Genomic DNA, 12,292 nt, shown 5'->3' with positions numbered 1-12,292 from the left:
GACCCAACGATTTCGCTGCCATATACAGCCCGCGGGCTGCTGGACCTGCCCCACCCGTGGTAGGTGAATGAAGACCTCCGCAGGGGATTTAGCACAGATGTAAGCACGACATCACCTAATCCCAGTCCTTCTGGCGTTACCTTGAGATTCATCCTGACCCACTGTGGCATCCGGTGACCACGTGATCCTGGAGGACTTCCAGATACCACGACACAGCTGCAGACTTGAGTTTCTTTCTTGACTGTAAAGGAAACACACAACCTCACTAGGGACGCAGTCCCACAGGTACAGGCGATCTGCAGACTCCCCACTGATCAAAGATGCCCATTGCATGGCACCTGCTTCCTGTTTGCCTCCCATCTCGCCTTCATTTCCAAGCACGCATCACGGTCCTGTTGACGTCAGTGACGATTTAATGAGCAATGATTGTGCAGCAGGCTGTGTGATAAGCACTGTGCTTACATTGTCTCATTTCATCTCACAAAACCTGGAAGTTACAAGAACATCTCCCAGGTGAGGTGGGTGTTGTTATCTCACTTTGCAGATGTAAAAGCTGTAACTCATTGGCAGAGGTCACAGAGCTGGCAAGAAATGACTCAGACTTTGCGGCCAGATCCATACAACCACCTCTGCCTCCAATCCTTAGCAAAATGGGCAGTTCCTCGACTCTTCATTGCTCTAGGGAGCAGCCCTAGTGAGTCTAGCTGGGAGACTGGCCTTTTAGCTCCTGGGACATCGGCCACAAATCCAACCCTCAGCCCCTCATGCTTCCAATCACATGTATAGTTACTAAAGGTTAGGAATCTGCTCATCTTTGAAAATAGGAGGAACCTGCGAGGTCTGGAAACCACATTTTCAAGTAGGTGAGTTAGCCTTGGACACACCGCTGGTGAAAGCATGTCATCGATTCATTCTTTACTCAAGAACACTGAGCACTGGGCTCCAGGCATCCAGGATGCAATGAAACAGAACACGGTCCCTGTCCCCAAGGGCTTCCAGTAGGGACACTGAGTAAGTGGTCATCACAGTCCGGTGTAGCCAGTCCTGTGAGCGAGGACACTGGATGTGATGCGCCAGTGGCCAAATTCAACCCCAGTGGGGAGTGTCCCAAAGCCATGTCCCACCTGTGGTGGCAGGGCAGAGTTCACAGTCCCTCAATGTTGTCATCCCCATGTGGTTAATAGGCTGTATAATTTCCCAGGGAGAACACAGGCTCATTTGTTCGCTTTAATTAGTGAGAGAGAATTAGAGATACCTGGGTGTAATGCTCAGGGCTTTGGCTAAGATTTTTAGCCAGCTTGGGGAATTTTTTCATATGATAATTAGGCTAAATATACTAGGAGACCATCTGGGGACGTTGGTGGAAGTCCTTGCTATCACTTCACAGGGAGGAGTGGGTCCCCATCCCTACACCTCTCCGGATGCCCCTACCACCTGTCCTGGCCCGGTGACCAAACTGAACAGTGCAGGGCATGCACCGTAGCTCCTGAGGAGAGCAGAGGTGTGGAAAGCAGGCAGGTAGGAAACCGCAACATGTCTATGAAAATGTAACTGAAATACACGTAAATGGCAAATAAAAGCTCTGCGACTCATCAGGACTCCTTGGGGGGATTTCGTTCTTAGGACCAGGGAGAGGTTCTAAGTCAGCTTTTATCAGGAACTGATTGATATTTTTCTGGGATTTCAAGCCAGGCTCCAATTGTGCAGTGACTTCTGAAGCTTAGGACCTGTGGGGAAGGTGGCAGGGTCCTGGAGGGCCCTGACCATGCTGAAAAGCAGTGTGCCAGGCACATGACACGGACACTCCAGCCAGGAGCTACTGTGCCCAAGTTACAGGTGGGAACAATGATGCCACCAGGTGGTAGCCTACCTGGGTCACCTGGCGTGAGAGTGGCAGAGTTGGGCCTCGCTCAGACATGCAGGGTCCATAGGAAGGTCCCCTGAGGCCAGGGAGTAGTCTGTGCTGCTCTGAGCACCCTTGGGAGGCCTCCTGGAGCTAACAGGCACCAGGTTTTCCTGGGCTCTGCAGGCCGCTTGGACTGTGCTGCTTAAACTGAGGCAGCTGCAGCCTGTGGCCTAAATGAATGAAGCTGGAGGAAGCCCCTCCCTACAGGGCTCCCACCTGCGGTGACAACTGTACACCTCTATATAAGGGAACCTCCAGAGCCTGGAGCCTGGCTCGCAAAGGAGGTGGACCTGTGGGACTTAGTGCCCGTGGGACTGACCCCTAGCAGGCTCGTGGTGGTGCCATGTGGCTGTGGCCCCTCTTGCTCTGTTTGCCCCTGTCTCTGGCCCTGAGTGGCCTGAGTGAGCCTGAGGTGCTGGAAGATGATGATGATCTTGACTGTGGGCCTCAGGGCCTCCGGTACACTGTCCACCCTCCTGGTCAGGAGACGGAGACTCCCCAGGCACTGATAGTGTGGGGTAAGTGTGACGACTCACCTGCTGGCCTGGGCAGAGGCTCTTCTCCTCTGCCACCTACAGCCGCCCTCTAGCTTCCTGTCCTAACCCTGTCCCTGCTGGTAAACTCTGCAGCTTCCCTGTAGACATGACCCCTCACTCCTAAGCCGGGTCCCTCTGGTCTACCCCTCTCCTTGGCGGTTGCCCCTTGGGGTTGTCCTCTCCCTGCATGGTCACCGTGGTGACTGGCCGCTGTGACTTTGCCCCTCCCTCCCCAGATGACCATGGGCTGCTGCACCCGCTGCAGAATGACTCTGGCTGTGGCACCCAGGTGACGGAGGGCCCCGGCAGCTCCATGGTGTTGGAGGCAGCCTACGGCAGCTGCTATGTCAGCCAGTGGGTGAGTAGGACCTGATCGCGAGGAACCCGAGCCATGCGGCCCCACCCAGGCTAACACAGGGCCTGTCTCCCAGAACTCCTATCACATCATGCCAGTCGGAGTCGAGGGGACAGACGCAGCCGGGCACAGGACAGTGGCCAAGACCAGGCTGCTCAGGTGTCCTGTGGGTCTCCCAGGTAAGTGCTGGGCCACTGCGACCTGCTCTGCAGTGATACCTGACACTTGTGAAGGATGGTCTGCCAACCTTCCCCCAACAGGCGTTCTTAGGATAACTTCCACCTGAGAGTACCAGGTGCGGCCCGTGGGGGGGGCTCCCCAGACTCTCTCCCCAACCTGTGCCCTCAGTGCTGTCACTGCCCCCGCAGAATGTGGTCCTGGGCCCCTCGTGGGCGGACCTCAAACAGGAACCGGACCAGGACCAGGAGCGCCTGGGCCTTGGGGGTCAGGAAGGATGTGGCAGTGTCAGGGAGACTTGGCCTCCGAGGGCAGCTGAGTGCTAAGAGCAGGGCTCCACCCCTCGGGTGGGGCCGCTTGGCCACCCAGCCCCGATGGCTGAGAAGGTTACGCAGCCCCCGCAGACCTCGCCTGGCGACCTGGGAGCCCACTGAGCCACAGCAGACTCGCTGTAGCTAGAGGGGCACTGCTGATGAGGCCCGATGACAGCCCGTCCCTGCTGCACTGGGGCCTGCGTTTCAGAAAGACCGCAGGGATCGGGGGCGCCAGGCTGGGAAGCACCTCCGGGCAAGAGTCTCTCCCTTGAAGAGCCCACAGCTTCAATGACCTTGTTAGGTTCTCTTTCAGGAAGTTCTGATTTCAGGGACTCCTGCCAGGTGACAACACTTGCTAATTCCCTGAGACTTAGTCCAGTGGTAGCATGGGTGCTTCTACGCCCGTGGCCTGGATGTTCATGGGAACATCATGCTTTGTGACAATGACTGTCTTACCCCGGGATATCTTTTCCATTGCTCTCCGGGGGGTGGGGGTGGGGGGGGGACATGGATGTGAGAGGCACATCGATTGGTTGCCTCCTGCACGCGTCCCAACCAGGGCCAGGGATGGAGCCTGCAACCGAGGTACATGCTCTTGGCCAGAATAGGATCTGGGCCCCTTCAGGCCACAGGCCGATGCTCTAACCACTGAGCCACCCGCCGGGGCACCACACCTTCTCCTGGAGCCCGAGCTCTGTTCCGTAGCCTGAGTTGTTGTTCTCTTCAAAATCCAGCCCTCACTGCTCCGGGTGCTGACCTGTGTGAGTCTGTCCCCCTGGGGGACAGACTGCCCTGTGCTCCCGCACCCACCACACAAGGAGACTGCAAGGTGCTGGGCTGCTGCTACAACGCCAGTGGGAGGTCTTGTTACTATGGAAACACAGGTGAGTGAGGCGTCTCTGAAACCAGCTGAGAAGTGCCCATAACTGGCAATTGAACCTGGAGGCCTTTCAGACCCGCCCCCCCCCGAAGGCAGATGCTGGACATGCCCAAGGGCCTGCCCAGTGCACCCGGAGCCCCTGACCCTGACATGGAGCTCCCACAGCCTCCTGTTGTCTGCGCTCATAGGAACCGAACATACAGACACAACACTACCGGTCTCTGGAAGCTACGTCTAGGCGCCAGACACCACCCGTGACCCAGGAACAGCCCCTCCTGCTCCAGTGGCTGATGGCTGGGTTGACTAGAGGACCTCCTTTCAAACACTTTCTCTATACCCCAATCCTATTGAGGCTTTGTAATTCATGTGACCCTCACCAGTGAGCACAGGCCACACTTCTCTAAGCTCTGAAAATAACTGATTGGCAACATAACACAGGCACTGCCCCACTTCAGGGGGAGCTGCAGCCAGAGGTTACACTTTGTCAGAGGTCACACACTAAGTGATGGAGGCAAGTTTCACACCCAGGCACTGACCCTGAGCCTGACTAAGCTCTGGGCAGCTGGACTGGCACCAAGGTCACAGCCGGGATTGCCACCTTCTCGGGGAGTGGTCAAAAGGAACTAACTAGGCTTCCATCCAGGGCTCAGCAGTGGAGACACGCACCTTCAGCACAGCCCTCTGGTGTTTCAGTGACCTCACACTGTACCCAGGACGGCCACTTCTCCATTGCCGTGGCCCTCAATGTGACCTCGCCCCCACTGCTCTTGAACTCTGTGCACATGGCCTTCAGCAACGACAGCGAATGCGACCCTGTGATGACAACACAAGCCTTTGCCCTGTTCCGGTTTCCATTTACGGCCTGTGGTACTACCAGATGGGTGAGACCGCGGGCCCTTAGCTGTGCTCCCAGCTCCAGAGGCGGGGCAGGAATGTCCTCATGGCTGGGGGGAGCTGGAACACAAGCCACGAAGGCTCTACCTGACCCTGCTTGTGCAGGGGACGGTCTCCCGGACAGGAGAGCTCATCCCAGGGGCTCTGAAACAACCCCCGAGCCAGCGGCCCCGACCCTCGCAGCTGTGCTCCGCGGGCGCTGGCACTCGCCAGGTAGAGGGCAAGAACAGGCTCCTCTGGCCGCCCTGCCTGGGAGCGAGCAGGGGCCTGACCAGAGACGGTGGCAGCGCCCCTGGTCACCTCATCTGAGGACCTAAGCTCCTTCCTTCCCTCTGTCCTCAAGTAGGGTGGAGTGGTTCCGTCCCTTGCTTCTGCTCATGGAGAAGATGCAGCAGCCAACAGCAGGGCAGTGTCGAGGGCTAGACCAGAGCAGGGCACAGGGCTGTGGCTCCGGCCGCGGGAGTGACAAGCTTTCTCACCTGCTCCCCCAGATCGCTGGAGACCAGGCAGTATACGAAAACGAGCTAGAGGCAGCCAGGGAGGTGAGAACCTGGAGCCGAGGTTCCATCACCCGCGAAAGTACCTTCAGGTAAAAGTCCTCGCTAACCTGACCTGCTCCGCTAGAGTGGAGCCCTCTTGCATAGAGCAGGGGTCCAGAGGTAAGCGCCGAATCCACAGGACGAGTCCTCGCAGCGAGAACCTGTCTGCCTTGGTCGTCCGGTCTCGCTGACTGTTGCGTAGGTCTGCCTGCGCTGATGCCACCAACCGGATGGTCTAAGTCTCAGACTCGCCTGGGCTTGCATTTCGTTTAACACATTGCCTGGTTCTCCTTTTGACCTTTCCCCTCTGCATCCGTCGTGCATGCTGTGGCCAAAAGGATCTCTTTACAATCTCAGCTCAGTGTCCTGGAAGCTGTGGGATGACAGTGAGGGCTTTAACTCTGTCGTAGTGTAGCCTTTGGGACTTCTCCAGCCAGACCTAAACAGTCTCAGTCTCTACCCCTCCTCTCCAGCCCGAATGCCCTTCTATAGTCTCTGAAGGACCTCAGACCTTCTCGCCTCCATAGCTGTTCTGTCAACTGTCCTCCTTCCTGCACCTCAGTGACTGTTCCTCCTTCCTTCATAGCAAATCCTTGTACGATCTTCCCTGACTCCCTTTCTATAGAAGGCACCTTTCTTTCACAGGCCCTGTCTGTTTGTGTTTCTTACTGTCCACTCCTGAATATTGATCCCTTTAATATTGGTCTCCCCAACAAAAATAGAGCTCCCACAAGGCCAGAAACCATGCCCATGTTTACAAACTTGTCCAACACCTGGCACTCAGTGATTCCTTGAGCAGTCAATGAAAGGTGGCACGGCCGGCCCATCGAGCTGGCTGACCCTTGTCTGTCCGCAGGCTCCGAGTCCACTGTACCTACACCATAAGTAGCAACGCCCTCCCGGTCAATGTCCAGGTTGTCCGTCCCCCACTGCCCCAGCCTGAGACCCAGCCTGGACCCCTCACTCTGGAACTTCAGATTGCCAGAGGTAAGAACCTCTTGGCTGGAGCATCTGGACTACAGTCTGAGTCCTGTCACCTCGTGAGCATGAAGACCCTGCCTTGGTCACAAGACACTTGCTAGAGGAGTTGATGTGGGAGATGGTCTGTCTCAAGCAGCCTACAGCTCCTGGCTCTGTCTTTACTGCTTTGACTCACTTCGGCCTCTTGCAGATGAAAACTACAGCTCCTACTACAGTGCTGGTGACTACCCAGTGGTGAAGTTACTCCGGGACCCCATTTATGTGGAGGTCTCCGTCCGTCACAGAACCGACCCCAACCTCAGGCTGCTGCTCCATCACTGTTGGGCCACACCCAGCCCAGACCCTCTGCATCAGCTGCAGTGGCCCCTGCTGGTGAAGGGGTGAGTGGTTCCTTTAAGTGCCTTGGTAGAGTCCCTCACGGAAGCCCACCTTGACTGTGGATATCTTGGCTTAGATGCCCTTACACTGGAGACAACTACTGGACCCACCTGATTCCTGTCCCAGAGGCCAGAAGTGTGGAGTTCCCCTCCCACTCCCAGCGCTTCAGCATCTTCACCTTCAGCTTTGTGGACTCGGAGGCCCGACTAGTGCTCAGGGGACCGGTATGATGCCTCCTCCCATGGCCCTCAGCAGGGCTCTGACACCCCCCCCCCCCAACTCAGTCTTTCCACATCCTGCCAGTCCTCAGCCAAGGCAGCCTTTGAAGCTGGCTGCCGGTACTGCCTCAGAACAATCCTTGGTGCTGACGGCGTGTGTGACGTCTGTGAACTAGGCTGTGCTCTCTAGTGCTGCTATGACGGCCTGGGCTGTCGGGACCTTCTGACTCGCCTGGACTTGTCCTGGGGATGGAGCGGTCCAGCCTCTCACGATGAGGTGCCTCAGCGTGCTCCCACTCTCTTGGCTTGCAGGTGTACTTGCACTGCAGTGTGTCCCTCTGCCAGCCTGCGGGGACACTGTCCTGTGTCACCTGTCCTGTGGCTAGGCGTGAGTATCCAAGCTGTCTACACTGCAGTCTCAGGGTAACCTTCCACACTGTGCCAATGACTCAAATGGAGATTCAACCTATTAGGCCGCTCCAAGGGCTTTATGACACAGGAGAACAGAAAGACCTCACATTTCAGAGCCCCGGGCCTCTTAAATAGAAGCTAAAAGTTCTCAAGTAACTCTCAGCCCTAGCTTTTCCAATATGAGTTCTCATTGAGCCAGGAATCGAACTGTCTCATGGCCTACATATGGCCTAATCAACACACACACAGGCACACACACACTCTTCTATGTGCGTCGCTCACAAACGTAGACTTCTACACCTGCTTGAAGGCAGGTCTGGCTATGTGGCCTGAAGATCTACAAGTGGGCATGATTGAAGGCTTAGAGTATGCACTCATGCTGGTGAGGCCCAAAGCCCCTACTGTGTGTGTGTGTGTGTGTGTGTGTGTGTGTGTGTGTGTGTGCACGTGTGCTACTAACATTTACATCTAGTCCCTGAATTAACTGGATTCATGACCCCTGAAGCTTTAAGTCCCTGTTGGCAAAAAACAAAACAGCAAAACACCTCTACATTGAGTACTGAATGTCTAACTCCAATGATATATAATCTATATACTTCTAGAAAACTAAAACTTGGATTAATTTTTCCAAGGTCCTATAACTGGAAAAAGACATTGGATTCAAACAAAGCTCTGCTCTGTCAACTGATTATCAGTTACCTTTCATCAAGGAGAGGGCCTTGGTATTAGCATGTTCTTGTCTAACTGTTTAAGAAAGAATGGCAGTTCTGAGGCAGTCCATCATGATCTGTATCCCAAATTCTGGTGAAACAGGTGATGGAGCTGGATAAAGTCTATCTTGCTCAAATTTGTATTAACACACGAATACGGGGTTTCCCACATTGAGTTCTCAAGGCATGGAGCAAAGCTGTGTGTTTTGAGGAACCCCGCCTTGTATTAGACTCGCTTCCTGACACCCCACAGCCCCATGTGCAAAACGCTGTCCTCTCCCGCAGGAAGGAGGAGCCCCGGCGTCCCCTCCGGCAGCAGCACTGCCGACGTTTCTAGCAGGGGCCCCATGGTCCTCCTCCAGGCCCCGGAGGAGCCTTCAGAAAAGCTTCCTAAGTACTCAGGTGAGTAGAAGACTTAACTACCTGCCTGAACCATTAGTCAGACCGAAGCTGCTTCCTCTCCCCCTGTCCCTCTCCCTGCTTACATAATCGGTGTGGCCCTCAGAAAAGGCCACTAGCTTGTTGAAGACTCGTCTTCGTCAGCACGCGGTGCCCACGCTAACCCCTTTCCATCCTCCAGGGCCCCCTGCGGGCTCCCACGCTCTGTGGGTGGCAGGCCTCTCTGGGACCTTAGCTGTTGGAGTCTTGTTGGTGTCCTACCTGGCTACCAAGAAGCGGAGATGAGTTACTCAGACCAAACGTGTCAATAAAACTAGATTTCACCAGCAGCCTGTGCCCAGCTTCTCATTTGAAAGGCTGATTTCTTTAGCTCTTTGCCTATTTGCTGTTGGCATCTTATCTTTCCATCTTGGGGGGGGGGGGCAAGGGTGTGTTTTACCCAATAATAGGGTATTATTCTTTCTACTCCAGCCCTCTGTCTTCTGAACATCTCAGTAGAATTTCATAGTTGACAATTCACAGCATATACAAGAGCTAAATATCTGACTGAGCAGAGACTTTTTACAAGCTCAAGAGATGTGCAAAACAAAACTCTTCCAGGAGATCAGACTAAGGCAGAACTAGGCTGGCTCGTCCTGGCCTTCTAGACCCCTATCTCTCAAATGTCAGAGCATCAGGCTCAAAGCGGGGCTGACGGCAAGAGATGGCCGGCCTCCTCCCCAGATTTTCCGATTAAGTAGGTCTGCCCTGAGACTTAAGAGCTTGTATTTCCAACCATTTCTCAGGTAATGCTGATCTTCCTGTTTCAAAAATCATTCTTTGAAAACCAGTGTCTCAAACAACTAAGAGGAGGGATCTGGTCTTGGATCAGTTAACTGGAGGTGGCTTGATCAGAAGAGGCTTAGTTTTGAAGCTGAACCAAGTAATTTTCTGGGTCAGTATTTCTTAAGGCTCATAGACACACAGGGAGGCTTCTCGCGATGAACGCCCCGCTCCAGGAACTCCCTGCTAGCGAGTGCTGTTGGTTATACCCAGGGCAGCCTCTACCTTTTCCACCTGGTACTAAAGTAACCCTAGTAAATCAGGTGTCCCCACTTATCTGCAAGAAGAAACTTTTGGTTACTTGACCTTTCAGCAAAGTACAAAGTATTAATCTTGGCTTTTAACAGCTGCATTTTGATCAAGTCAACCCCACCACTTACTTAATTGATAGGGACACTATATGCTCTTTAGGGGACAGGAACTATCCTAAATGCTTGATAACATACTTGAGTCTAATGAAAACCTAATAAGGTGAGCATTCATCCCCAATTTCCAGGATCTGGGACATATAGAGGTCAAACAACTTACCCTGTGAAACAAAGCAAGTGTGTGGAGCCTCTACGAGAAACTGCTTTGATAAGCCGGTATCACAGGTCAGATAACGGTAGAGCTGGAACATAGCTCCAACTCCAGACCTGTGCTCTTGGCTCCATGTTGTCCTGAAAGCACTCAGCTCTCAGGGGGACCATTTCCAGTGGCACAGATCCTGCTGGGCGCTGCGGCTGAGCTAGATGTCTGGACGCAAAGGTCTGTCACTGTCGGCTGCCTTCTACAGTGCTGAGCCTACGTGTCTCAAAGGGAAGAGCCACGGTCTTTGATTGCAAGGGACATAGTGGTTAACTCAGTCATGAGACACCTTCATTACTGAGTATACCTGCATTTTTCCTTGGCAACCTTGAATAGATAAAACATTTTAATTGTGTTTAATCTAAAATAGTGCTTTCCTGTGACTAACTGGAGGCTGTTTTTTATATCCCATGTGTATTAGCGAATCTCAGTTTTCAGGTTATATGGTAATTAGCAATAGTATGTTTTTAGGTTTTATAAGATTTGCAGTTGAAAAAGATTCACAAACCCAAATTGTTCCCAAGTATTTTAGTAGCTGAATAGAAGAGCTGTTTTAAAGTTAAATGGAAATTTTTGTGCTCACCACATTTCAAGTGTCTGTCAATGTATCTGGTAGAAGCTAAGAACACTGTGACTAGAGTTCACTCAAATCAGAAATGTGCTGGACGTGGCATGAGACAGGTGTTTGACTAGGTACGGGGACTGAAACAGTCCAGGGAAACTGCCCACAACTGAGGCAGACAAATGTCAGGCAATAAGTGACAGGGGGATGGCCAAGTCATGTTTGCCGCTTCCCATGAGAATCCAAATAGACGTGGCCACGAGCTCCTGGTTCACCCTCTGAAAGGAAGCCAGTGTGTCGGGTCCTCAAAACGAACTCTTCTGAAAAGCAGGGGTCTCGGTTCCCACAGCCCAGGGAAAGCGGTTCTGGCAGAGGGCCTGGCAGGTCATTTCCTCAGCGACACTGTCATTTTTTTTCTTTTCAGGGGAGGGTGGTAACACCTCTGTCAAATCTGGGTCCAACTGGAGAAACATAAGCCTCGACCGAGACCCTGCCGGGTTTTCTAGTGGGGCTGCCCAGGCTGACTGGATCAATGCTCCCTGAACCTCCCAGGGGCTGGAGGCTTATCTGGTTTTCTACCCAGGGATCCATGGAACTTGGCTTCTCAAGAGGGAGAGAGGAATATTCCAGGTAGAAGTTATCCCAGTTCACCTGTGAATCGAAGAGCCCCCAGCCAAAACTACCTGCGGGGGCGGAATCACTCTTGTGAAGTGAAATGTCGTTGGCCCATGAACTTGAGCGGCTCCTTAGTGTACACGTCGCTCAGCTGAGCTGGAAACTCGCGTATGGCCGGAGGCCCGGCTTAGGCTTGCACTGCTCCCTGGCGTTTGCCTCGCACAGCTGGTCTCCAGTCTCTTACAGGCGACTCTCCCCACCCGAGCTCTTCCCTCCCTCCTCGGTACCCTCCTGATGTAATGAACCTGATTTCTAGTTAACAGCTCTACCGTCTGCAGGAAAGGTGGTTCAAATCCAACCTGACTAACGTAATCCATTACTGTATATTTTGGGTTTTTTGTGGATAAAATTGCTGGTTTGGTTTCTTCCTTGGTGTGCCTGCGCTGATTTACCTGGGATCCATGCGACAGCGCAGCCTCCTCTGCTGATGCGGAGTGGAGCCTCCCGGCTCAGCGCTGGCGGCCTAGGTTCCCGCAGTGTCCTCGCTCCCTCGGGATGCCCCGGCCCTGTTCCCGGCTCAGCACCCAGCTCTCGGGGCATATCCCTTTCTGTATCAACTTGAGGAAGACCGATGCATGCGGCTGACTGACCTTGAGGACGTGTGTCTGAGGAGCTCCCTGCTCTTGGCAGTTCCCAGGTTCCAGACCCAGGTGAGGAGCGGCTGCCCTCTGTCGAAGGCACTGCCCTGGAGGCATTGCCCTCCGGCTTTCAGTGCTGGAGTCTGGCGTTCCGATTTCTGTTCTTCTGTAGCGTGTGTCCTTGGGTATTTTGTATGCTTCAGACTTAGAATATTCTCTATCAGCATTCTAAGTACTCTTGGTTTTCTAAGTTTTTTACTTGTACCCGATTGATAGAAAAAATTCCAGTCTAGGGGTATGGCTTTCAACTTGGGGGAAAGTTCTGGTTGACTCTCTCCTGCCCGTTTCAGAATTCTTCTCTGGCTATTAAACTACCCACTCAGTGCTTTT

At 53.7% G+C, this 12,292-nt stretch overlaps 1 protein-coding gene across 1 annotated transcript; it reads left to right on the top strand.

The window, feature by feature from the left end:
- Positions 1 to 2,249: 2,249 nt before the first annotated feature.
- ZP4 (zona pellucida glycoprotein 4) lies at positions 2,250 to 8,983 on the top strand (the record flags this gene model as incomplete). Its single annotated transcript, XM_081123989.1, has 13 exons — positions 2,250 to 2,424; positions 2,679 to 2,800; positions 2,874 to 2,976; positions 3,146 to 3,241; positions 4,023 to 4,172; positions 4,862 to 5,049; positions 5,554 to 5,651; positions 6,458 to 6,588; positions 6,773 to 6,962; positions 7,037 to 7,184; positions 7,491 to 7,566; positions 8,585 to 8,701; positions 8,805 to 8,983. The coding sequence occupies 13 exons, from the start codon at positions 2,250 to 2,252 to the stop codon at positions 8,981 to 8,983; spliced, it is 1,773 nt and encodes a 590-aa protein (XP_080980115.1).
- Between the last annotated feature and the right edge of the window lie 3,309 nt (positions 8,984 to 12,292).

Source organism: Miniopterus schreibersii (genome assembly GCF_964146895.1).
Source record: "Miniopterus schreibersii genome assembly, chromosome: 21".
Taxonomy (NCBI): Eukaryota; Metazoa; Chordata; class Mammalia; order Chiroptera; family Miniopteridae; genus Miniopterus; species Miniopterus schreibersii.
The sequence above is the reverse complement of the archived record's forward strand: the minus strand, read 5'-3'. Positions and strand labels throughout refer to the sequence as shown.